Source organism: Phyllostomus hastatus, unplaced genomic scaffold, assembly GCF_019186645.2.
Source record: "Phyllostomus hastatus isolate PE091 unplaced genomic scaffold, TTU_PhHast_1.1 phas_scaffold_21, whole genome shotgun sequence".
Taxonomy (NCBI): domain Eukaryota; kingdom Metazoa; phylum Chordata; class Mammalia; order Chiroptera; family Phyllostomidae; genus Phyllostomus; species Phyllostomus hastatus.
The window spans coordinates 46699368-46721503 of record NW_025334017.1 but is presented as its reverse complement, the minus strand read 5'-3'; the positions used below and the strand labels follow the sequence as shown (position 1 = coordinate 46721503).

The window sequence follows — 22136 nt, the reverse complement described above, 5'->3', positions numbered from 1 at the left end:
GCGTCTCCGTGGTCAGGGCAAAGTCCAAAAGGGGCAGGTGAGGCACGGGCAGAGAGGGTGCAGCTGAGAAGGCTTTCTGGATGGGGAGTTCCACTCGTTCATGGCTCCGTGTTGGGGGGGATGGGGGTGCAGCTCCTGGGGGGCGCTGAGGCTGCTGATCTTCCTGGGCTGGTCCGTGTGGCTGATTCTGGGGCAGTGGGACTGGTCCCCAGAGGGAACTCCCATCTCTGTCCAGACAGACGCCGAGTGGCCGCCTGGCCTCGGCCGTGACTCTTGGGCTCCGCACTAGTTTTGTAGCAAGCCACAGCCGACCCTGCGTTCCATGGTCTCCCATTAGAGCCAAGGTCGCCGTGGGCTGGAGAGCGGGTCTGTGCTCTCGGGGGCGGGCGGGAACGTCGATGGAAGGTTCTGTGTTGGGGGCGTAGGTTTACGGTGTGTACTTGCCACCCAAAGGGTAGTGCGGGGAGTGTGCGAGATCACGCACACTCGGGAGGTGGGCTGGCGTCATCCACTCGCACGTTCTCAGTGTATGAGCCGTACGGGGAGCCTTGGGGTGGGCTGGGGTCCCTGGGGAGAGAGGAACCCCCTCCAGGGAGCAAAAACCTGGATCTAGACCGATGCGCAGGCTTACCACCTGGAAACTCGGGAGGCTTGGGGGAGCCATCTCAAGGAGCGAGGGGTGCTGGGACCTCCTTTCTGTCAGCAGGGAAGGGGCGTGCAGAGTCCTGCTGTTGCTGACTTTTTTGCCTAAGAAAGGGACCGAGGCCAGCCGAGTTCCAATCTCAGCCCAAGTCTCCCGGGAGCAGGCAGGGAGGTGCCCCATGCTCCGTCTTCTCAGCCAGCGCCCGCAGCCCCGGGCCGCACCAGCACTGCAGGGCGGCAGGGTTCCTGACCCACTGCCCCGAGAGTTCTCGGTGAGCAGGCTTTGCCCGAGCACCTGGCAAATAAATACCAGACCCCGCGCCTGGTGCTCTGCCAGGCAGCCCCTTCCCGGGCCTGGGCCGGCTGTTCCTGCCCATCCCCACCGCACAGGGGAGCAGACCGAGGCTCAGCTCGGTGTGTGGCCAGGAGACGAGTCCTTGAGAGGCGCATGCTGGCTGCGTCCTTCTGGGGTTGCATAGCAACGCACGCACGGGGTTGGCTAACACAGTGTTCTCCAGCGACGGCCTCGCTGGGCTCTCTCAATGGGCCCATCACGCTGGTTTGTAATTAAGTAATTAAGCGTGCTCAGTGTGGACGGGTGGATGCTTGCTAGTAAATTGTGGCATCAGGCCTGGTCGCTTTCAGCAGGTTAAGTGGCACTTTGTCCTCCGATCTCTGGTTCGGTTGCAGGAGACGGGGGTTTCTACCAGGCCAAGGTCTGCCCCGCGGCTTGGGTTTTCATGCGGCGTGGGTGAGGAGTCAGACTCCCGAATACGTCAGCCACCGCTCACGTCGGGAAATGTCCCCCCAGCCCTCCCCCTTGCCCCCCCCCACACTCATGAATACTCCACGGATGGGTGCACGGAGGGAAATTCGAGTGGCTCTAGTGTGCACAACCAGCGGAGCCGTCCTTCCAGGACGGAGCGTCCTCTGCTGTGCAGCGGGAGTGGCGGAGTCGTGGGAGCGCGGCGAGGAGGGGCCGGGGTGGGGCACTCCGGGCTGAGCGCGGAAGGGCGCCCTCTGTCCTCGTTGCGTCACCACCAGGGACGGGCGGTGTGTCTGACCGGCTGCCCCTGCGGTTGCCTGGTGACAGGATAGACCAGGGAGCGCTCAGACTAGGGGGTGAGAGAATGAGGGACAAGCCCTGAGGTTTGAAGTCGTGGTGCCATCTCCTCCTAGACTGTGTTCAACGGCGAGGCTGCACTTACCCTCGGCGGCGGACCCTGAGTCTCCTCGTGAGCGAAATAAAGGCTCTCACGCCCCCGTGGGAGAGGAATGGGAAGTACCCGGGACTCAGGCTAGCTTCTGTAGAGCAAACCCATCTACGGCCACACCGCCCAGAAGGCGCCCGATCGCGTCTCATCTCGGAAGCTAAGCAGGGTCGGGCCCGGTTAGCGCTTGGATGGGAGACATGAGCAAAGCCGTTTGGTGTGAATCCCATGTCACAGAGAAGGGACTTTCCCAAATCACAGCGCTAACAAACAGCACCAGCTCTGCTCACACCCAGCGTGCGGTGCCTGAGTGGCCAGCTCAGTCGGAACAGTGGGGGTGGGCTGCCCAAGATGGTCCCAACGAGGCAATGGGTCTGGAAGGATGAAGGATTCACTCTCACAAGGAGACGCCTGGGGGACAGACAGCAGGGGGACTACCAGCCCGGGGACAGGCGTGGGGGACACCCCCTCAGGGATCCCTCTGATGGCTCATTGCTGAGTCCCAGGGTTGTGCCCGGGGCCTGATGCACAAGGGGATTAATAAGAATTTAATAAACAGATACATGTCTGTGATGGCATAAATCATAGACACATATTAATATGGGGTTGTGGACAAGGCTCACACTCATCCACGTGCACGGAAGCCAGGTATTTAATGTTCCGTGTACGGCAGCGCACGTGAAGTAGAAAGCACTCAAAATGCTGGATATTCTTTGGAAAGACAATAAAAATGACAAGTGAAACACAGCCAGCACTGATGTGTCACCCGTGTGATGCGCCTCAGGAACTGAAGGCACAGGTGCGTTGGCATCCTTCCAGACGCTCCACGGAGCTGCTTGTGGGTCTAAATGCCCTGGGGGCAGAGGTGCCCACCTGCGTTCCCACCACCCGGCACCCGACAGCTCCGAGGCTCCCCAGGGAAATGGGCCCCTCCAAACGCCGGCACGGAGGGAAGGGGGTCTGGTCACCCCTGCCGTGCGTCGGGAGTCCCTGTTGAGGGGGGTTCTCCGGAGCCCCTTATCCACAGTTTCACATCCTGTGCTTTCCTGTACCTGCGGCCCACCACGGTCCAACATGTTAAATGGAGAACTCCAGAAATAGACAGTTCATAAATTTTCAATTGTGCACCGTTCTGAATAGCGTGTTGAAATGTCATCATCATGCCCAGGATGTGAGTCATCCCTTCGTCCAGCACGTCTGCCCCCGCCCCCCCCGGGTCACTTTGCTGCGTCTGGGCTGTCAGAGGGGCTGTGGCAGCATGGCAGGGCCTGTGTTCGGTCACCCTCGTTATAATTAAACATGCCACAGTCGGCCCTGGCCCGTGTGGCTCAGTGGGTTGGAGTGTCATGTCGTAATCGAAAGGCTGTAGGTTCGATTCCCCATCAGGGTGCACTCCTGGGTTGCGGGTTGGATGCCTGGTCTGGGCACGTGTGGGCGGCAACCAGTCAATATTTCTCTCTCTCTCTCTTCCCCTCTGTCTCTCTCAAATCAATGCACATGCCCTTAGGTGAGGAAGGAAACGCCACAGTTAATAATTTTTATTACTGTTCCACTTTGCCGTTAGTTGTTGTTAACCCCTTACTATGACTAATTTATAAATTGAACTTTTTTTGTAGGAAAAAACAGTATGTACGGGTGTGGGCAACAGTGGGTGCACAGTTGCACTGTGACATGTTTTTGAGTTAATAAAGTCAATGTAATAGTATCATAATCTGCACATCTTTTTCTGTATGAAGAACTGTGAACCTCCTCCTGCCCACCCTGTATAGGGCTAGGGACTACCTGGGGTTTCAGGCAGCCTCCGGGGGTCTGGGGACAGGCGCCCGACAGTCAGGGGGACTGCCGTACCCTCCATGGTGAGCCCCCTGCTGGACCAGGGGCCTGCTGGGCCTTGAGGGCCCACGCCTCGGTTGCCCAGGTTTTGCCGCTTCAGGCAACGCCCATGTTCTCCACCATTGCTCTTCAAAGCTCGGGCTTTGCGCCAGATGAGACTGCAGGCCACGGTGTCGCCAACCAGCCTCTCACTCCTGAGCCCTGGGGCTGTGGTGAGCACCCAGAGGCACCATCCGGGGCCCCAGCTTCTGTCAGGGCACCGTCGTTCCTGGAAACAGCTGCCCATGCCCAATGCACACAGTGTGCCGACACCTCGGTGGTGGGACAAGCCTGTCCCCGACCAGCAGGCCTCCCCAACCTCCAGACTCCAGACAGAGTCACCGGGATGTCGCCCCCTTCTCTCCCAGGGGACCCCTTTCTCCCTGTGCACGTTGGTCCACCGTGCTGGGGTGACAAGGTCTCCAGGAGAAGCAGCAGCCTTCTTGGAGCCGCAGAAGGTTCTAGCTCCTCACCCTGGTGGTGTGTTCGCCCTCCCTGCCAGTCGGAAAACACCCCCACGTTAGGGGAAACCCCGCCGGGCGTTTCCTGGGGAAGCAGTGAACCCCCACTTCGAGGTGGCTTTCTCTTCTGCCTGCTCTCTGACCTGGTTAGAAAAGGACAACGGAGCTCAGCCTCAAGGGCCTTTCTGTCGCCCTGTTCCCAGACGCAGGCAGAAGACTGTCTGGTATAAGACTGTGTGGTATAAGGAATCATTGCCATCGCCACCCTCAGCCCCGCAGGAAACCCGCCCGGGTTCTGAAGAGTTGTACAGCTGACCACACACTTCTTGGCTCCTCGTCTCCCTGGAGCCTTAGGTCTGTTATGAGGACTGGGCGGGGCGTGACTCTCCCTCAGGAAGCTCGGACGTCATGGCCTGTCCAAGGCCACAGAGCACAGAAGTGGGGGGGGGGTGGGCAAGTCTAGAACTGTGGGCAAGTGTGTACACTTGCCTTACAGGAGGAGGTCCTGTTCTAGACCGTCAGAAAGCCAAGGTCTTGACCTTGAGTTGCTTAGAACCTGACTTGGCTTCTCCAGTGCCGTGAGCGCCAGCGTGCCGGAGGGTTCTCCCTGGCGAAGGCGGCCCGGGTTGGAAGGAGTCCGGCGGCAGCTTCCCGGCCCCTGCGCTGGTCACAGCCCAGACTCAACTGGCCGTCCTCACGCCTGGGGGTGGGGGGCTCTCCCAGCGTTTTGACGGTGTAGCACAGCCCCAATTCTGGGTTGGGGGGCCCTCTGCGCACGGTCGAGTTCTCAGGGTGGGCGAGGGCTCAGGCTGCCGCTCAGGGCCCGGGAGCGCTGTCCCCTGGATTCGGGGCAGAGAGCGAGGTCTGTGGGAACTTTGTGATCGCGCCCACAGGGACCGGGAGGGCTGGGCAGGGCGCTTGGCCAAGGGAGGGGGGTCGGCGTTCGAGCTGCAGACACGTAGAGGCACGTAGGTACAAAGGGTGTGGGTGGTTCACATTTTGTTGGGAGAAGAAACGTGAGAACCAAAAGGCCTTCCTCTTGCCTTCTGGCCTGGAACTCTGGATGGAGTGGAGCGGAGTGGGTTCTTAGACGCTGGGGTGGGGCCCTTGACTGGTTTCTCTTCCTCCCCTGCCTTCTCTCTCTCCTCCAACCACCCCCCCTTTCCTTTCCGCCCCCTCCTCCTCCTCTCACCTGCCTTCCACCTGTCTTCCCTTGAAGTTCCAGCCAGGTCTCAGATACGTACGCATGGCACCAACCCCGACCCAAAGAGACAGACGTGTCAGACGCCCATAGTCGGCCCCTGCCCACTGGGCCGCTTCCGTAGAAGTCTGGCTGCCAAACAATAAGTAAAAAGGGGCTCTTACCCCACAGCTAGAAAGGGGCAGCACCCCGCAGCATGAGCGGGCGGTTCCAGGGCTCAGAGAGCACGCGCTTCCCGCACCTCTGGGTGCCCAGGGCCTGGGGTGCCAGGAGGGGGAGCAGCACGGGAGGGGCCCGGTGCCCCGTGTCTGCCGAGCAGGGCTCAGCACAGTGAGCAGGAGAGCCAGCACAGGACACCCCCCGGGGGGGGGGGTGGCGGCCTGCCCAGGAGCAGAGAGCAGTGCTTCCTTCCCGGTGTCAGGCCGAGGGGGGCGTGGGCAGGAGAAAGGGCAGGCGCCCAAGTGCGGGTTGTCGTTTAAGGAGGGAGGTTTCCGGCGGGAGCAAAGCAGGCGGGCGCTGTCCCCGCGATGCCCACCGTCCCACCGTCCCACCGGGCGCCTCGTGATCAGCGAGCCTGCTCCCGGAAGAAGACACCTGTGTCACGTCCTACTGAACAGTGATGAGAAAATGACACAGGACGTCCCATCGGGTGTGAGGGGTGCCTCGTCCTGGGCGTCACGGGGCCCCGTGGGGTTCGGCGACCTTCTGCACAGACCGCTGAGTCGGGCGGCCTAGTGTGTCAACCTCCAAACCGGGGGCGTTCAGTCCACCGCGGAAGGGCGGCCAGGGAGCGTGGCCTCCACCGAGAGGGCTCAGGCCTGTGTCCGACCTCGACTGGAAGGTCATCCTGCTGCGCATTACCTGCCTGCTACGTGCCCAGGCTTAGGCTCTTGATTTATTTTATCCTCCTTATGTCCACGCTGGCCCCAGGGGGCCATTGTGGATGTGCCCATTTGTCACGTGGCAAGCCGCTGTCGCAGGGGTGATGTCACTTGCCCAGGGAGGCAAGTGATTGGACTGTCACACTGGCTGTCCCTCCCCGTGCTGCTCTGACCTTCCCTCCTCTGCCACGGTGTCGGTCTGGCTGATGGATGAACTAGACCTTGACAGTGATAAAGGGCTGGCGCAGCAAATAAGAGACGGAGAGGCAGTTGCACACAAGGGTCACGGCGACCTCAGGGCCACGTCACTGTGAATCCAACAGGTTCAAATGGGCTGCTCCAGGCCCTTCACGACGAAGTTCCCGTTAAAGAGCAGGTGCCTCCCAGCAGCCTTGGAAACCAGCTGGGGTTTTACATGTCTCTGCTTCCCACTCGGCAGCCGCAAGGCAGGTGTTGGCTGAGATGTCACTGTGTGCTGGGAGGTGACAGGGACGTTTTGTCCTCGTTTCCAAGGGACTCGAAGCCGTCTGGGAACAGTACACAAGGTACCAGAGCCGTTTTTCCTTTGCTGTTTGGATGGATGTTCCTTATTTTCTTGGCTCCCTTTGTAACCATGCTATTTCATTTTTTCAGTGGGGCTTCATAGAGTACCGGCCTTCTGCTAAGTGAGCGGTGGCTGCTCTTCATTTTGCTTTATTTGCATTTATTGGAGGCTGTTTTCTCAGGTGTTACATAGACACACGCGAGGAGGGATCCACGCAGTGCCCTGTGGCACCGCGGAGAGTAGGGCCCTGCCTCTTCTCAGGACCCGGGCCTTGCCGTGTGTAGTCACACCTGGCCCAGTAACTCCCTGCAAGGACTGCGGGCAGGAGCACCTTCGAAAGCATTTAGGAAGCTGTGACGTGCAAGTCGGTGGCCACTGTTAGAAGGGAGTCGTTGCCTTGTGGAAACACGAGCATCGATTACTTCAGAGCAGTCCTGCGTTTCCCTGACTGGGCCGTGCACGCGTGAGGCGCTGTGAGGGCGTCCGCCCTTTGCTCTCCGCGGTGACCCCGGTCAGCGGTGCCGGGCTCCCGAGCTCGCCGGGGAGGTGTGTCATGTAGAAGTTCCACTGAACCCTGAAATGGTCTTGAGGGCTCAGGGTAGATCTGGGACATGTCGGAGGACATGGAGACGGGCAAGTTCCCTTAAAAAATTTGGTATCTAATGCAATTAGAATGAGCCCTTTCGCCTACAACGCAAGACAGAGTGCTCTTCGTGTTGTGCCAATCCACTTCCAGAAGAGGGCGACTGTGTGGGCACAAGGATGTCCTTGCAGGCGAAGGGCAGTTGCTGTCCTCGGCTTCCTCATTGTTCCTGGGGGAGAGGGTCACGGGGGGCTTCACGGAGGAGGGGACACATCATCAGGTAAGGAACCTAGCATGGCCGACAGCGTAGCAAGTGATCCGGCCAAGTGACATGGTCGATACAAGAGGCCGAGCCAGGTTCTCCGAGATGCCAGCGCATCCGATGAGCAGAAATCGTCATGTGATGGCGTCTCACCCTGCCGTGGTTTTAATCTTTGGGCGTGGAGTGCGGTTTGGGGCTGTTCCTTCCCTTGGGCCGATGGGGACAGACACCCGAGGGGGCAGTGGGCCCCGGCTGGTCCCGGGGCTCACGGACGCCCGCGGATTCTTGTCTTGCAGACGGCAGCGGCCTGCACTCGGCCCGCGTCTGCGAGAGCACCGTGCACAGCCGGGTCTTCCAGATCCTCTACAGGAACGAGGAGGTGCCCGTCGGCGACGTCGCCGTCTTCTGCGCTCACCTGCTCTTGGATGGGGAACGGGTGAGTCCCGGGGTCCGCCGGCCGCCGCGCGCTGCCCCTTCCCTGCGCCTGTCCTCTCCGTCGAGGGGTGCGCGGTCACGGAAGCCGTGGGTTCGCCGTGCAGTCTGACCGATGGGGGGTCCGTGATGGCAGGACACGCCTGCAATCGCTCACGTTGGTGCGCCCCTTCTTCCACGCCTGCAGTCGCCCATTTCCTCTTCCGGGAAGTCCCCTTGGACTGACCTGCCGACTCTCCTCCTCACTTGCCCTTTGCCCCTTTGTGTATCGGTCCAGGCATGCTCTGTGCGCACCTGCTTTGTGCAGGGCTCGGGGTGCAGGTTGGGGCGAGGGGGATCCCGAGGAAGGCAGCGAGCAGGCCCCTGCCCTGGAGGCACTGGGGAGGGTCAGGGGCGCGGTGTCGGCAGTGTGTCACCACGCGCCCGGATGGAGGATACCCACAGAGCCCTCTGTGTAGACGGAGGGGCAGTGGCGCTCTGGGGAGGGACGGGCGGGCTCTGAGAGGGGTCAGCGGCTTCTCCAAGCAGCTGGCTTTGAGAGGCGCACACTGGAGGTGCGGCAGACGGAGAGAGAGGGGGAGGTCATGTCAGCGGGGAACAGCGTAAGAGCCCAGAGGCCCGGGAGCCTCATTCCGTTTGCCGGGAGCTTGACCGCAGAAGCCTCATCCATCAGATGAATGCCCGCCCAGCAGAGGAATGTTCGAGGTCGAGACCATGGCTGCCCGGCCCCTGGTCCCACCTCCACTCCCTGCCGCCGCATTCCAGCGGCAGATTTCCTGCCGGCACCCCCGTAGTGAGGCGGAACTGTGCTCCTGGCCCAGGGCGCCTGGTAAGAGGCGTCCCCAGGTGGTGCGCAGAGGCGCGCCTCCCGGCCACCCGACACCCTCCTCTCCTGCGGTCTGGGTAGTGACCACACACCCTGTGCGGCTGGAGGCGCGGCCTTCTCACTGGTTCTTGCTTCGTTAGTGCATCCTCCCACCAAGGGTTTATTGAACTCCCACTACGCACACCAATGATGGGCGGAAGATGAGACAGCAAACGGGAAAATACCCCGGGTGTCTCGGGGCCTCTCTGTTAATGTTAGATCGACATATCCCGACGTGGTCCGGTAAATAAACCGTGGGCCTCTGTCCCTGGGCCTTCCCACTGCTGTGTGCTCGGCTGGCTGGCTCGAAGGTGAGATAAATTTCCAGGGGCGTGAGGAGGAGGAGGGGGAGTTCGCTCCCCGGTGGAGGCCCGCCCACTCTGCAGGGCCTGCCCCGCCTCCTGGTAGGTGCTCCGGCAACGAGAGGGCCCACCAGCACCCAGCTTCAGCCCGATCCCACGAGGGTGGAGATTGTTCTCGGGAGGACGAGTGGCAGGCAGGCGAGGCCACCGTGGAGCTGAGACCCGAGTGTGGGCGGGGGGGAGGGGGCCTGGCGTGCCGAGAGCCGGGGGCAGGGCCTGCCTGGAGGGGCTTGGCAGGGACAGAGAGAGGCCCTGAGGGGGGCGGGCCCGGAGGCCCCGGACGAGCCCCGAAGGCCCCAGGAAGGGGAGCAGAGCATGTTGTCGGTGCTGGACGGCCAGCAGCTTTGTCGGAGCGGTGCGGTGCCATGCGGTGCACGGGTTTCCTTGCAGAGGGTGGCCACGCTCCCTCCTGGCACGGGCTGGTCGGGGCTGGAGCCTCCTGTCTCTCTCTGCATCCCTGCCACGGGGGCGTCCCGGCAAATAACGAGTGGGTGGTGGCTTAGCCGGGAGAAGGGAAAACCGAATATGGAGCCCCTTCTTTTGGGGGCCTTTGGAAGCCCTTCTTGGCAAACAGAAAGGACTCTCCCCGGTGAGCCCCGACAACTGGGTCCCTGCCCGCCGGGTGCCTCACAGCAGCCACGGGCACTTGCTCTAGAAGGCAGACCAAAAGTCCAGAATGAACCCCTGTCAGCTGTGCTACCTGTCCGTTCCTGTGTGCCTTCCCCACCTGCTTCGGGCCCTGGAGGCTGCTGCCTGCCCACACCCACCAGCTGTGTCCTTACCTTGTGGGTCCTGTTTGGGCTTGGCCCGTGAGAGGCCCGCAGGTGGTTGGAGGAAGAGAGGGGAACGGGGCCAGCGTACCCCCTGCCTGGACTCCGTGGGTGCCGGGTCACCGGCTGGTCTGCGTCCATCGGCGTGCTGAGGCCAGCGTGACGCCTGAGAGCCACGGATCCCCACCTCTTTCCTCCTCCGAGTTCCGCGGCTTCTCGCCAGTAGCCGGAAGCCAGTTGCGATGGGCGAGTTCACCCCCAGGAGCGGCCAGGGCTGCGAATCAGGGTTTCCCTCGCCCTCTAGACAGGCGGGGTCCAGGGCTCGCCAGCCCGCCGCGGTCTGTGTGCCTCCACCTGAGGCCTCAGGCGGGGCCGCACCAAGTAGCTCCCTCTCCCAATTCCGACCGGCCCTCTTGCCCGACCCCACCGACCCCGGGGTGGGGGGTGCGGCAGCCCCGGTGTACGGAGGGTCTGTGAGTTCCTCCTTCCAGGGACTGTCCTGGGAGCCCTCACCTGGAGTGTGTCACCTGTTTCCTTCCCCGACCCTGCTGGTCACGGGACAGGCCAGGAAAAGGCTGAGCGTTGAGGAGCTCAGGTTCAGGTGCGTGCTCAAGGCCACCCCCCCGAGTGGTGGTAAGGAGGGCACTTCCTAAGGGGGCACTGTCGCTGGTCTCCAGGACCCTCCTGGGCAGAGCGGCTGTCCCTGCAGGCCGGGTTTGGGCCTCCCTCGGGCGCCTCGGTCACTGTTCCACCCTGATGCCCTCGGAGTCTCGCTCCGGCCCCAGCGGGCTCAAGCCTTTCTCGTTTAATTTTCCGGACACCGACTCGGAGGCGTGGCTCACGGCCGGCCGTCACCGGCCTGCGTGCTGCGGTCGAACGGGGCGTCGGCTGGACGGTGTGTCCTGTCTCCTTCTGCGGGAGAACTCGCTGGGCTCTGCAAGCTGACGGTTTAGTCCCGTGTTCGGGGCCACCCACACGGCAGCGCTGTTACCGTTGATCCCTGGGTACAGATCGGCGACGGTGGGAGTTAATTGGATCTGCCCATAAAACCACGTGTCCGACACGGACCCGTTCGCTCTTACCCAGCGACTGACTGACTGCTCACGAAATCCGAAATGCCGCATGGCCAGAGTTCACGGTCACGCGCGCACACAGCCCTCGTGGCGGACAGACATCGAGGCACCGCCCACGGGTCGAGCCTGTGTCCCACGTGCTGCGGGAGACGCAGCCGTGAAGGGCCCGTCTGCCCAGGGGGGACGCAGTCAGTCAGGGCCGGGGGTGACTGGGGGCAGAAGCCTCTGAAGCCTGAGGCGTGAGATGGGTGTTTGCACGATGGCCGTGAGGAGCGGGGGTGCGGAGGTCGGGGGGGTCTTGTACTTTAAACACTCTGTGCGACCCCCCAGGAGATCTGGGAAGCTTCCCGCACACCAAGTTTAGTGAAAGGAAGCAGGGTAGCAACAGCGTGAGCAGGAGTGCAGGACAACAGAGAAAGGGGGAGGCCCGGGGTCAGTGCAGCGGGAGCACACGCGGAGAGGGACCTTCGCTCACGCTGGCCCGCACGCGAGGTGCCGAGCGTCCCGGCAGCCGCGGCGGAGAGGAGACCGCTGCGGACCGGGTGCTTACAGGGGGGAGGGGTAGCGATCCCGTCTGACGTGCTGGGCTTCGGAGAGCGGCTCTGCCACACCCAGCCTCCACGTCCTCGTTTGAAAGTGGGGACAGTGCTCCTTAACTCACAGTTTTATGCACATTCAATAGTATCCTGGGAGCTACACAGTGGGTCTTCTGTAGGTGCTGGCTCCTGGTGTTTCCACTACTCTGTGCAAAGCTGCTTCCGGATGCTGGAAAAAATGACCTTCGGAGGGAGGGGACGTGTTTAACCGAGACGAGGCAGCCTGACAGAGGGACCGTGGACTGTGCATGTGAGTGTGTGAGCGTGTGTGTGTGCACATGTGAACATGTGTGTTTGGAGGGCAGGGCAGGAAGCCAACAGCCAACTATGAAATGAGTGGTTAGAGCAGCTGGTGACTTCACTCTGGAGCACCTTGAAGTGAAAAATTTTTTGAGACATCGGTGACGTCATCGCCGGGCTCCGCCCAGGACTGGTCCCCTGGTTGCGGCGGCGTGGCGGGCAGGTGTGGCGCCGGCGTGCACCGTGGATCTGCTCAGCCGCCAGCGCGAGCTGCGAAGGGTGGGGGGCCCTGCGCTTGGCCTGGCTCTCCCCCCACCCCCAGGAAGTGGCGGCAGGGGGTTGCGGCGCTTGGGCTGTGTGTACAAAGCGAGCTTCCTGATTATGCAAAACAAAGCTAGGAGACGAAGTTATTCATAGCCTTCGGATCCGCAGAATGTTAACTTTTAAATGCTTTTTTTCCACAACAAATTTTAAAACGCCGGGGACCTAAAGATAAATTCCACCCATATGTCTCTGCCTGAGCTATGCTTAACCAGGAACTTCTTTCGGAAGAGGACTTTAGGTGAGAGATTTCCTTCCCGGTGGATGAGAACATTCTGGCAAAGAAACAAACCCAAGAAGGGTGGGGGTGGAGAAGAGTTCTATTTATCCCTCAGGACACATTAACATTTTCTGCATGGCATGCTCTACTCCTGGAGCTGGGGGGGGGACCCGGAAGGAATGGAGATGAGGCTCCCCTTACTGACACCGGCTGACTAGGACACTGGGCAACAGGAATGGCCGGGGGTGGTTGAGTTGTGGGGGTGGTTGTTGTAGGGGTTGTTTTTCTCCTTCCTTTCCTCCTCCCCCTCTTCCTTCTCCCCGCTCCATAAGCCGAAACCCATAATAGAAATGTAACATTGCTTGATTTTTAAATGTTTGCAACTTTATGAGGGCTAAAAAACTCTTGTCTTCAGATGAAATTGGACTCTCACGCTTCCAGGTCATAAACCTGAAGCAAATTTAACAGGAAGCCCTGAATGCCAAGGTCAAAGAAACCAGGGTTCTGCGCTTTGCAGGGACGCCCAGGCTGGGACGGGGAGGAGCCAGGGACAGCCCTGACCTGCGTGTTTTGAGGTGAGGTCTGGTGTGGAGCAAGCAGCTCCCTCTGGGGAGGGGAGGTGACAGTGTTTCCTGTGGGGGCGGGGTAGCATCTACGAAAGGTACGTGAGCACCTGGCAGGTACAACAGACAGACAGATTCCTGTGCTAATTAGTGAAAACAGATATTTTTGGAAAGCTAGGAATAGATGCAGCCGTGGCTAGGACATAAGATGCTGAGGTGTCTTGAAGAGTAAATGGTGACGGGGACCGGCTCTCAGGACAAAGGATGGGCTTTCTCAGGACGCTGGGAAATGACTTGCGTGCCCCGAGAGCATCCGCTTCTCTGCACCCCTGGACGGCAGCGGGGGCAGGCGAGGGCGCCGGAGGGCAGAGGGGACCACACCACCGATGTCACCATGGTCACTAACCCAGCGGGTTCCCTGCTCCGCTGCCCCCACGCGGGGGCTGCGCTGGGTCACCGCACCCTGCTCGAAGCGACCCCAGATCGTCTGTGGGCAGAAGGAGCCTCTCAAAAGCCCGGCCACATAGAAAAGGGGTCTCACGAGTGGTTTCCTGCAGTTGGATTTCCCCAAGTTGGAGTACGTCCGTCCCTCCTGTTTTCCACGTAATGTAATACTCAAAAACATCCTGTTCAACCAGAATCCCACAGAGCAGACGTGGAAATTCTGCTCCAGCCCTAAACCATTAACTTCGTGGCGAGACTCCCATTCTGAACTCCGGGAAAGGGAGCGGCTGAATTTTTCACCTGGGCCTGACCTGGCCCCTGAGTTCCCTTGAACTTTGTCTGTCTCGCAGGTGGAGGAGGCCCTGAGTGAAGTGGATTTCCAGCTCAAGGTGGACCTGCACTTCACGGACAGCGAGCAGCAGTGAGTGTCCCCCAAAGCCTTGGACGGTGGTGTCGCTTCCCCGCCATGGACCCTGGCCCTTCCCTCCCCGGGGGCATCCTCACAGCCACGCGCCTCAGGACGTCCTCAGACAGGTGCTGGCCCGCCGCGGTGCCCTGTCCGCACCCACGGCTCCCCCAGGGGCCGGGGCTCAGCTCACCTGCGCGGGCAGGCACTCCAACCCCCACACTTCAGGCACAGGGCACCCCCGACTCCCGGCTTCTGGGGCCTGCGCCTGCCCCTGCCCGGCCCTCCATGCACTTCCACCGCGGCGTTCGTTAGGTTTTTAGATGCAGGCCTCTCTGAGCTGGCCCCCTCTGATTCCAAGTTCCCTTCTGACTCAGAGGAGGGTCCGCTGGGACCCCACCACTTGGCACGGATATCTGCTCTTGGGTCGCTGCCGTCTGACACTGAAAATCCGTTTGTGCTCCTTTTTCCCGGACCTGCTTCCCCTGCGCTTCTCCCGCGGGCTCCGCCTCCCACCCCGGGGTCACCGGCAGAGCCCGAGCCCCTCCGGGATTCGGGGCGGTGGGGGAGGGGTGGGTAATAAATAAATAGTCTTTGTTTCCAGGCATTGAGAAATCTGGTCAACCGTATGACGGGATCTCCAAACTCGCACCCAGTTCGCAGCTTCTTTTCACTGTCCTTGTCGCCTTGCCTCACCCCCGGGCCCCAGGCTCTGTCTGGGGAGGGGACTCCGTGGGCAGCAGGCCGCTTACCGTGTGTCCTTCCCGCCTCCCCGCCGGGCGGTGCAGGCCGGGCACGGCGGGGACGTGGAGGTTGCACGGGCAGCGCTGCAGCCCACCGGTGTGCATGCTGACGGGCTCTCCGCCCGGTGCAGAGGGAGGCGCCTGGTCCTTGGCGCTGCTCTTGGTGCTCGCGGCCGTCCCTTGGAGACGGCGCCCTCGGGCAGCCCTCCAGCTCCTCCCTGCTGTTGCGTGCTGCCGCGGGGCCTCCTGTGGTTGGCGTGTTCGCCCCTTGCAGGGAGCTCTTTCGTAAGATTCTTCTCCAGAGAACCCACATCTGGCCCTGGGGAAGTGAGCCCCGACCCTCCGACCCTCGCCGCCTGTGGGTGGGGTCCCCTCCCCTGCTCTGCGGCTCAGTCTTCTTTTGGCTGATGCGGCTGCCCCCCTCAGCTTCCCTCCTGAGGACGTTTGCGGGATCAGCCAGGCACCCAGGCCCAAGGTCCCCCCCATTTCTAGGGGCTGCAGGGCGAGCTCACTTGAAAACCCCTCTCCTGAGGCCTCAGGTTCTGGGGGGCACTCCCCCTCCGTCGGTTCTGCTGGCGGCATCGCAGCACGCTCTGGCCACTCTGCGGGTTGATCTTCGATCCTGGTCTCCACAACGTCACCAGCAATAGGTCACTTTATCCCCTGGGGAGCGGGGAGTCGGGGGGCCAGTGGGCCAGAGCTGGCGGAATCGTCTCCCAGTTCCCCCGAAGTCCAGACTCCCTGTCGGAACTCCCCCCGCCCCCTTCTCCAGGACGGCCCATACCCGAGGTGTGTCTGATGGTCACAGGAGTTCCCATGCGGAGGAGAGTTGAGGAGGGGGTCTGAGCCGTCAGAGACCAGACGGCGGTGCCCAGTGAGGACAGGCCTCTCTCTGCTCCTGTGCAGAGGGTCCTGCAGAGGCTCCCGGGGTCAGAGACTCTGTCCGTGGTGCTGCCGGGCTGTCTGGGCGCAGCAACACCATCACCGAGTCCTCACTCCTGTGCGGACCCCCAGCCCCTCCGGCCGCCTGCTGGCCCCATCACTTCTGTCTGCCCCTTGGTGGGATGGTGGGTGCTTGAGAAGTCTCCTCTTCCCCCCTCGGCCCCCAGAACCGTCACTCCAGCACCAAGCGGAGCGCAGGGCCCTTTAAGACGGCGGCCGGTTCCTAACCTGCGGGCTCGGGAGCAGAGCCCCACCTGCGTTGTTCCCGTGTCCCCCCTGAACCCTCTGGGGTTTCTTCCATCTCCTCATTGCACTGACGGTCCCCTGTGGGCTCCGAGCCACGGACACGTCCCCGTCCCTTCTGAAACCTCAGTAGCCCGATGTGTGCAGTGGGGTCACTGTAGACCCCGCCCCTCCCGGGTCTGTTGTGACGACGAAGGGAGACCATACCCACGCCAGCCCAAGGGCGTGGCCACCGCGTGGCGTCTCCTCTCCACAACAGGAAGCGCTTAACACCCGTCAGAGCAGGCCCCCGCGGAGTGTCAGGTTAGCTCAGTGGAACAGGAAGACGGCGGCTGCGGAAGAATCAAAAATGCCATATTTTTTCATAAACCGGGGTTCAGGATGACGAGGCATCCGCAGCCCATCCCGGGTGTCGACGCCAGGCTTTGGCACGGCCCCCAGGCAGACGGCGGCTCCAGAGCCACGCAGGTCTGCGTGGGGAGGATGTAGAGGGGTATGGCACGCGGTGTCGGGGGTGGAGGGGCTCACCTCGGGGGCGGCGGGGAGCCTGGCCCCCGGGGACATATCTCCATGTGCGCAGCCGCTTGGGGTTGTTGCCCTGGCGCAGCGGATCGAGTCTAGGGCTGCTGCCAAGTGTTCTGCACAGCACTACTCCGTCCCCGCGTCAGCGTCACCGGGGTGAGAGACCCTGCTCTTGTCTGGTCTCGCGTCACCACCGGCGGCTCTGCAGAGGCCTGGGGCACGGTGTCTCGGCGACTGTGAGTGACGCTGCAGCGAACGCAGGGTGCATGTATTGCATGTATTCCTCCAGTCACTCCTTTCAATAAGCAAACACTTGGTCCGCTCCTGCTGTTTGCCACGTGCTGGGCTAGGCCTTGGGGCCGTGAAGATGAGTTGGTCACCCTTCCCGGGGCGCTGGGGTAGGAGTGGAGCGGGAAGGACGGACTCACATAGGCAGCGCAGTTTGGGACACCCGGTGGGAGATGCAGCGTGTGTGTGAGGCGGGCCAGGCAGGGGCCCTGTGGAGCCGGGCCTGGACGGAGTCCAGGTTCCCTGCAGTCGCTGACGAGAGTGTGATGTCTGTCTTCCCTTCCCCGAGCCTCAGTTTCTCCACCTGCCTGTGGTGGGGAAGGCAGTCTCTCCCAGACCGGCCGTGCAGGGGTTGGACAGGATGACGCGTGTGTGGCGGGTGGCCGGGCCCAGGCTGTCCTGCACGCCTGCCCGGACGCAGGCAGAAGTCACCCGCCGCCACCACTCACGGGAGCTCGCTCGCTTGCCTTCCAGGCTGAGGGACGTGGCGGGCGCCCCCATGATCAGCAGCCGGACGCTCGGCCTGCACTTCCACCCGCGCAGGGGCCTGCACCACCAGGTCCCCGTCATGTTCGACTACTTCCACCTGTCGGTGATCTCCGTGACCGTCCACGCGGCGCTGGTGGCTCTGCAGCAGCCCCTGGTCAGGTACGGCCGCGCGGGCCCCGAGGCATGGCGGGGGGCACCTTTCTGCTCCACCTCCGTGGCGGGTGCACGACAGGTACGGCAGTGGGCAGTGGTGACCAGTATGGGCCAGAGCAGCCTGTCCCCAGCAGAGGGTCTGGCGCTGAGCCTCACTGAGGGGCAGGGGACAGGCGGGCGGGGGAGCCGAGGGCCCCAGGAGCCAAGGGGACACAGGCCGGGAGCCCGGGACTGTAACCAGCACAGTACAGATCGGCCCCCGGAGACATGGACTGTACGTCTGGCTTGGCTTTTCTCTCTCTCACTGCGCCTCATCGGAGACGTCCCCTAATGCCCAGAGACAGCCACCTTCCTCTCGGAGACGGGAACACTAATGGGTCCTGTCCTCTGGAGGTGTTAGTGGCCAGGCCGGAGTGGGGCTCAGCACCCCCAACCCCCGCCCGCCCCCGCAGCCTGGCGGGGGCTGGGACCGAGGGGGAGCCTGGACGGCGGCGGCGGTGGGAAATGCCTGTCAGACAGGCCGCACTCTGGTTTCCTAGCGAAGCCATTTGCGAGGTGTCCGCTCAGCCCCGCCAGAGGGAAGCAGGTGTGAAATGAAAACTTAACCTGGAAAGAACCTTCCCTCCCCCGGAGCAGACTGAGGAGAAGCATCCCACTGTTAATCCTCCCGGGGTTTCAGTCGAGGAGGGATTCGGGTGCACTGGAAAATCTCCTTCAGACCATGCCTTGGCCACGTAATGAGTCTTCTTAGTTAGTCACTTGCAGTCTGGCCCCCAAATGTGCTGTGTGCATCGCTGCTCGGATACGTTCTGTATGGCTTCTGGAACGTTCCTCCCAGCCAAGCTGGACACTTGCCTCCAGTCTCCATTAGAAACAAATCAGATCAACAAGAGCTGTATGAATATAATAATGACTGCGTTATTCATGTGGATTGTGTTACGTGCGTGATACTGCGATAGGAAGTGCCCGCATTTGTTGAGTCATCACGGTTCGCCAGACGCGGGACTGAGAGCTGAGTTTGTCTGACCTGGTGAAACCCTCGCGGCCCCCCCACAGGGACAGAGACACGAGGACGTTTAAAAACTGTGCCTGTGTCCCAGGGCAGGCGGGGGCCACTGCGGGGGCCGAGCCCTGGCCCGTGGAGTTCACGGGCTGCCCCTTGACCACCCAGCCGTGCTGTCCTTGAGTGATAGCTGTGTCTAGCCGTCCTGTCCACCCAGTTTGGCTCACGCACCTTTCTGCACCCACTGGCCTGGGTTTGCCTCCGTCCTGGTGCACCTGCCGCTCTCCAGACCAGGCCGTGTTGACGGCGAGGGCCCCGCCTCCACGATCCCGCCCCCGTGGCACCGACTCGCCGCCTGGCGTGTGGCGCGAGCCTCTGCGGAAACGTGTGAGTGAGATCCAGCCGCAGACGCAGAGTGGACCAAAACCTTCCCCGAGGTTTTCCTGGGCCCCTGCGCTGGAGAGGCCGCCGTCTGAGGCTGCTGCTTATCACGCCTTTGCCCTGAGAGACTCGGAGCCTGCCTGGGGAATGAGGCGAGTCTGTCGGTAGCGTTTACCCTCTGAGACAATGACCATCGGGACCCTTAGCAGGAGAGATCGGGAAGAAAGAGGAAGTGAGTGCGAGGGGACTTTGTCCACGTGTCTACTGACGAGAGTCAGAAAGGTCAAGCGGGCGGCCGTACCCCCAAAGGAGAAAAGTTCAGGTCATCTTGGCAGTGGCCCCAGTGTCCTTGGATGGCCGCTGTCACGCCAGGTCAGCTGATCTTGGTGGTGGCGTGCGGGACTGGACAGGGTCTGTTTTTGTGTGGGGGGCACATGACGGTGTCTCCAGCCACTGTGGACACCATGGACGGCGGTCCCCGACACCCATGGCCCTACTGGAACTAGCCCCGCTACGGGGTCTCTCATGTCATCTCCCCCCCACCCCCCAAGGGGGCTGACGTGGCGATGCTGTCACTCTGTGTACATCCCGTTTCTCCCCCCCCTTCTCTCCTCTGCAGCTTCACCCGCCCGGGAAGGGGCTCCTGGCTCGGTAAGGGCGGCCCAGACGCGGGGCCGGAGCAGTCGAGCCTTTCCCTGGAGAACCTGGTCTTTGGAGCCGGATACTGCAAGCCGACCTCCTCGGAGGTAACACCTGAGGGGGCGGGGCGCCGTGGGTCCCGTGAGAGTCCGATGTTATTTAATGTCCTGCTTAGAGGTTCCTCGCTCCGTGTGTCCCTCCCTGTCATCCACCCACGTGTCCGTTCCCTGCTGCGATTTCATCAGACTCATCCCTAAGGCTAGGCCTTGGGGCCAGCGCCGGCGGGGAAAGGGTCTTCCTACAGCGCCTCTTCCATGTGGCCCTTGAAGGGCGTGGTTCTCTGGGGGTCACGGGTTCTGGGGGGGCCCACGGGGGCCACCCCCTGAGCACATGGTCACCTTGGAAGCTGGTCGGACCCCAGCCAGCTTTGAAACCTGGCTGCCAGTCTCGTTGGCTCATTTCCCTGAGCTTTGGTTTTCCCACCTGCAGAGCAGGGCTGCTGATACTCAGGGCCCTCCCGGGGTCGTAGCGACGGGCGTGGGACCAGTGACTGACGCCACTGTGTGAGTCGTGCTCATGTGCAAGGCTGGGTGGTGACGGAGCAGAGCTACACGGACGTTCCGTCCTGTCCCCGCAGATAGAGCTGGGGGTGGAGGGACAGACAGGGGTCTCCGGGGACGTGGGCGTGCCCAGGGGACTGTTCAGAGCCCCTGGGCCTGGTGCGGGGTGGCGGGCGGGGGTCCCTGCCTCTCAGCTGAGGAGGCGGAGCGTGACCCGGCCACATCGGCGCCTCTGAGACTGTGGCCACGGGGCACGCAGGGAGACGGTTCTGGCCGCAGAGTCCCACTGCGCTGAACACGATGTGACGTGGCGGGGGGACTCCTTCACCCTCGTCGAGACTCAGGCTCCTCCACTCCCAAACGGGTGACACTTGCATCTCAGAGAGGATTTCGGGAGTTAATATGTGTAAAAACGGCACAGAAATAGACTCCTACCAGGCAGGGGATACAATAGCGTCTTTATTAAATAATCTTCTTCTTGGCTATTTTGGGGATATGTGTCAGAGAAGACATCCGTGTCTTCTGCCGGCGTCAGATGAAAGGGCTTGTTTGTGGGTGCTCCGCTGCGAGCGTGCTCTCGGAGCTCTGCTCACGGGCGTATCTTCAGGACGTGTTTCTCTCCCACGCACCCCCCTTCTGGACCCCTTCCGGACCCCATCCAATGCCGAGGGCTCCGTGCGGCGCCCACCCCTCCTTCCCACCGGGCGAGGGCAGCCAGGCAAAGAATACACCCCCTCCCCACCGCACCGCCCCTGCCGGGCCTGAGGGCTCTGCCCCCAAATCCCCAAGAAGCCCCAAGCCCCATGCACCAGCGAATCCCCCCGGAATCTACTGGAATCTGAGCAGACCGCAGCCTCAGCTCAGGGGTGGGAGAGCAGGTGCTCCCCGCAAAGCAAGGCTCTCCGTGCAGAGGCGTCTGCAGAAACTCGCGTCTCAGAGCCAAAGGAGCTGACCGGCTGGACAAATCACAGAGCACGGGGAGGAGAGGGCCGCAGTGACGCCACGTCCCTTCGTCGTCAGCCCCTCTCCCCCTGGAGCCCCTTTCCCAGGCTTCGGACTCAGAGTCGGAGTGAGGGCTTGCGTCTCTCCCGATCTGGCCAGCAGCTCGGCCCCGGGGGAATCACTTCTTTTCTCTGACTCGCGGCTTGTCCGTGGAGAGGGGCACCGGTGCCGCCCGGCGGGGCAGCTGAGATTAGATGAGTAAGCGCATGAAAGCCTGGAGCTTACAGCCGGGCATCAAAGTGCTCCGTAAAACCCTCTGCTAGCCTTATATTTCTTCTGGCTGATCCGCGTACTTACATCGAATAATAATTCAATCGAATGTTACTCTGAGAGCCCCAGTGTGGCCGCGCGGGCGGGAAGCCAAGGGAAAGGACTCCAATGTGATGCTGTTCTTGGCTTCAGTACCAGCCTGCTGTGTGACCCTGCGTGGGAAGCATGCCCTCTCTGGGCGTCAGTTTTCCGTTGTGTGGGAGGAGGACTGCATGAGGGTGTCCCGGAGGCCTCTCTGCTGCTGGTCCTGCGGCAGCTCTGACCCTGCCTGGACAGCGGGGGGCGCTCCACTGCTGCTCGCTGAGTGAGTCTAGATTCTCCGGAGAATCGGAGTGGGTGGCAGGTGCGTGTTCGCAGACACACACGTCTCCGAGAGAGGTGAACTTACTCTAAGGAATCTCCTCATGGGGCAGCTGAGGCCGGACCCTCCCAAGCCGCAGGGTAGATCGGCAGGCTGCAGACCTGATGCCGACCACCTCAGGTCTCCTTTGTGCACACCCGCGCCGCTCCCGGGCGCGCTGCTGATGCCCGGGAACCTGGTCACCCCCATGCTCCTTCTGCAGGCAGAGGGACGGACGCAGAGGGGTTCAGCTAGGTCCCCGCAGTCACACGGCCAGGCAGGTACCAGGCTGGGGTGTGGACGTCGTCGGCCTGTGATGCTCCCTCCCCACCGCTGTCATCAGCCACGAGGTCGACGGTTAAGCCAGCAGGGACACGGGCTCTTCTGCTCTGCCAGGCAGTGCCGATGACTCACCCGTGTGTGCCTGGCGCGGGGCACACCCTCCGGGGTCTGTCGCTGAGTGAACGAGTGTCAGAGCCCGGGGCCCGAGCACCTCTGAGGGCAGGAGAACGGACGCCCCCACAGGCTGACTGTGCAGGTGAACGGGTCCCCAGCGGGTCTGTGTCTGGCCCTGGGGCTTTGCTGGCCCGCAGAGATCCCCGCGGCTCCGCC

At 62.2% G+C, this 22136-nt stretch overlaps 1 protein-coding gene across 2 annotated transcripts in view; it reads left to right on the top strand.

Annotated features, from left to right (window-relative positions):
- FAM135B (family with sequence similarity 135 member B) overlaps nt 1–22136 on the top strand; it is a 156739-nt gene that overhangs the window by 98576 nt on the left and 36027 nt on the right. For both annotated transcript variants that reach the window (XM_045861243.1, XM_045861242.1), the window contains exons 4-7: nt 7954–8093; nt 13894–13964; nt 17162–17335; nt 19333–19459. In XM_045861243.1, coding sequence (XP_045717199.1) covers nt 7954–8093; nt 13894–13964; nt 17162–17335; nt 19333–19459 — 512 coding nt within the window. The remainder of the gene's footprint in view (nt 1–7953; nt 8094–13893; nt 13965–17161; nt 17336–19332; nt 19460–22136) is intronic.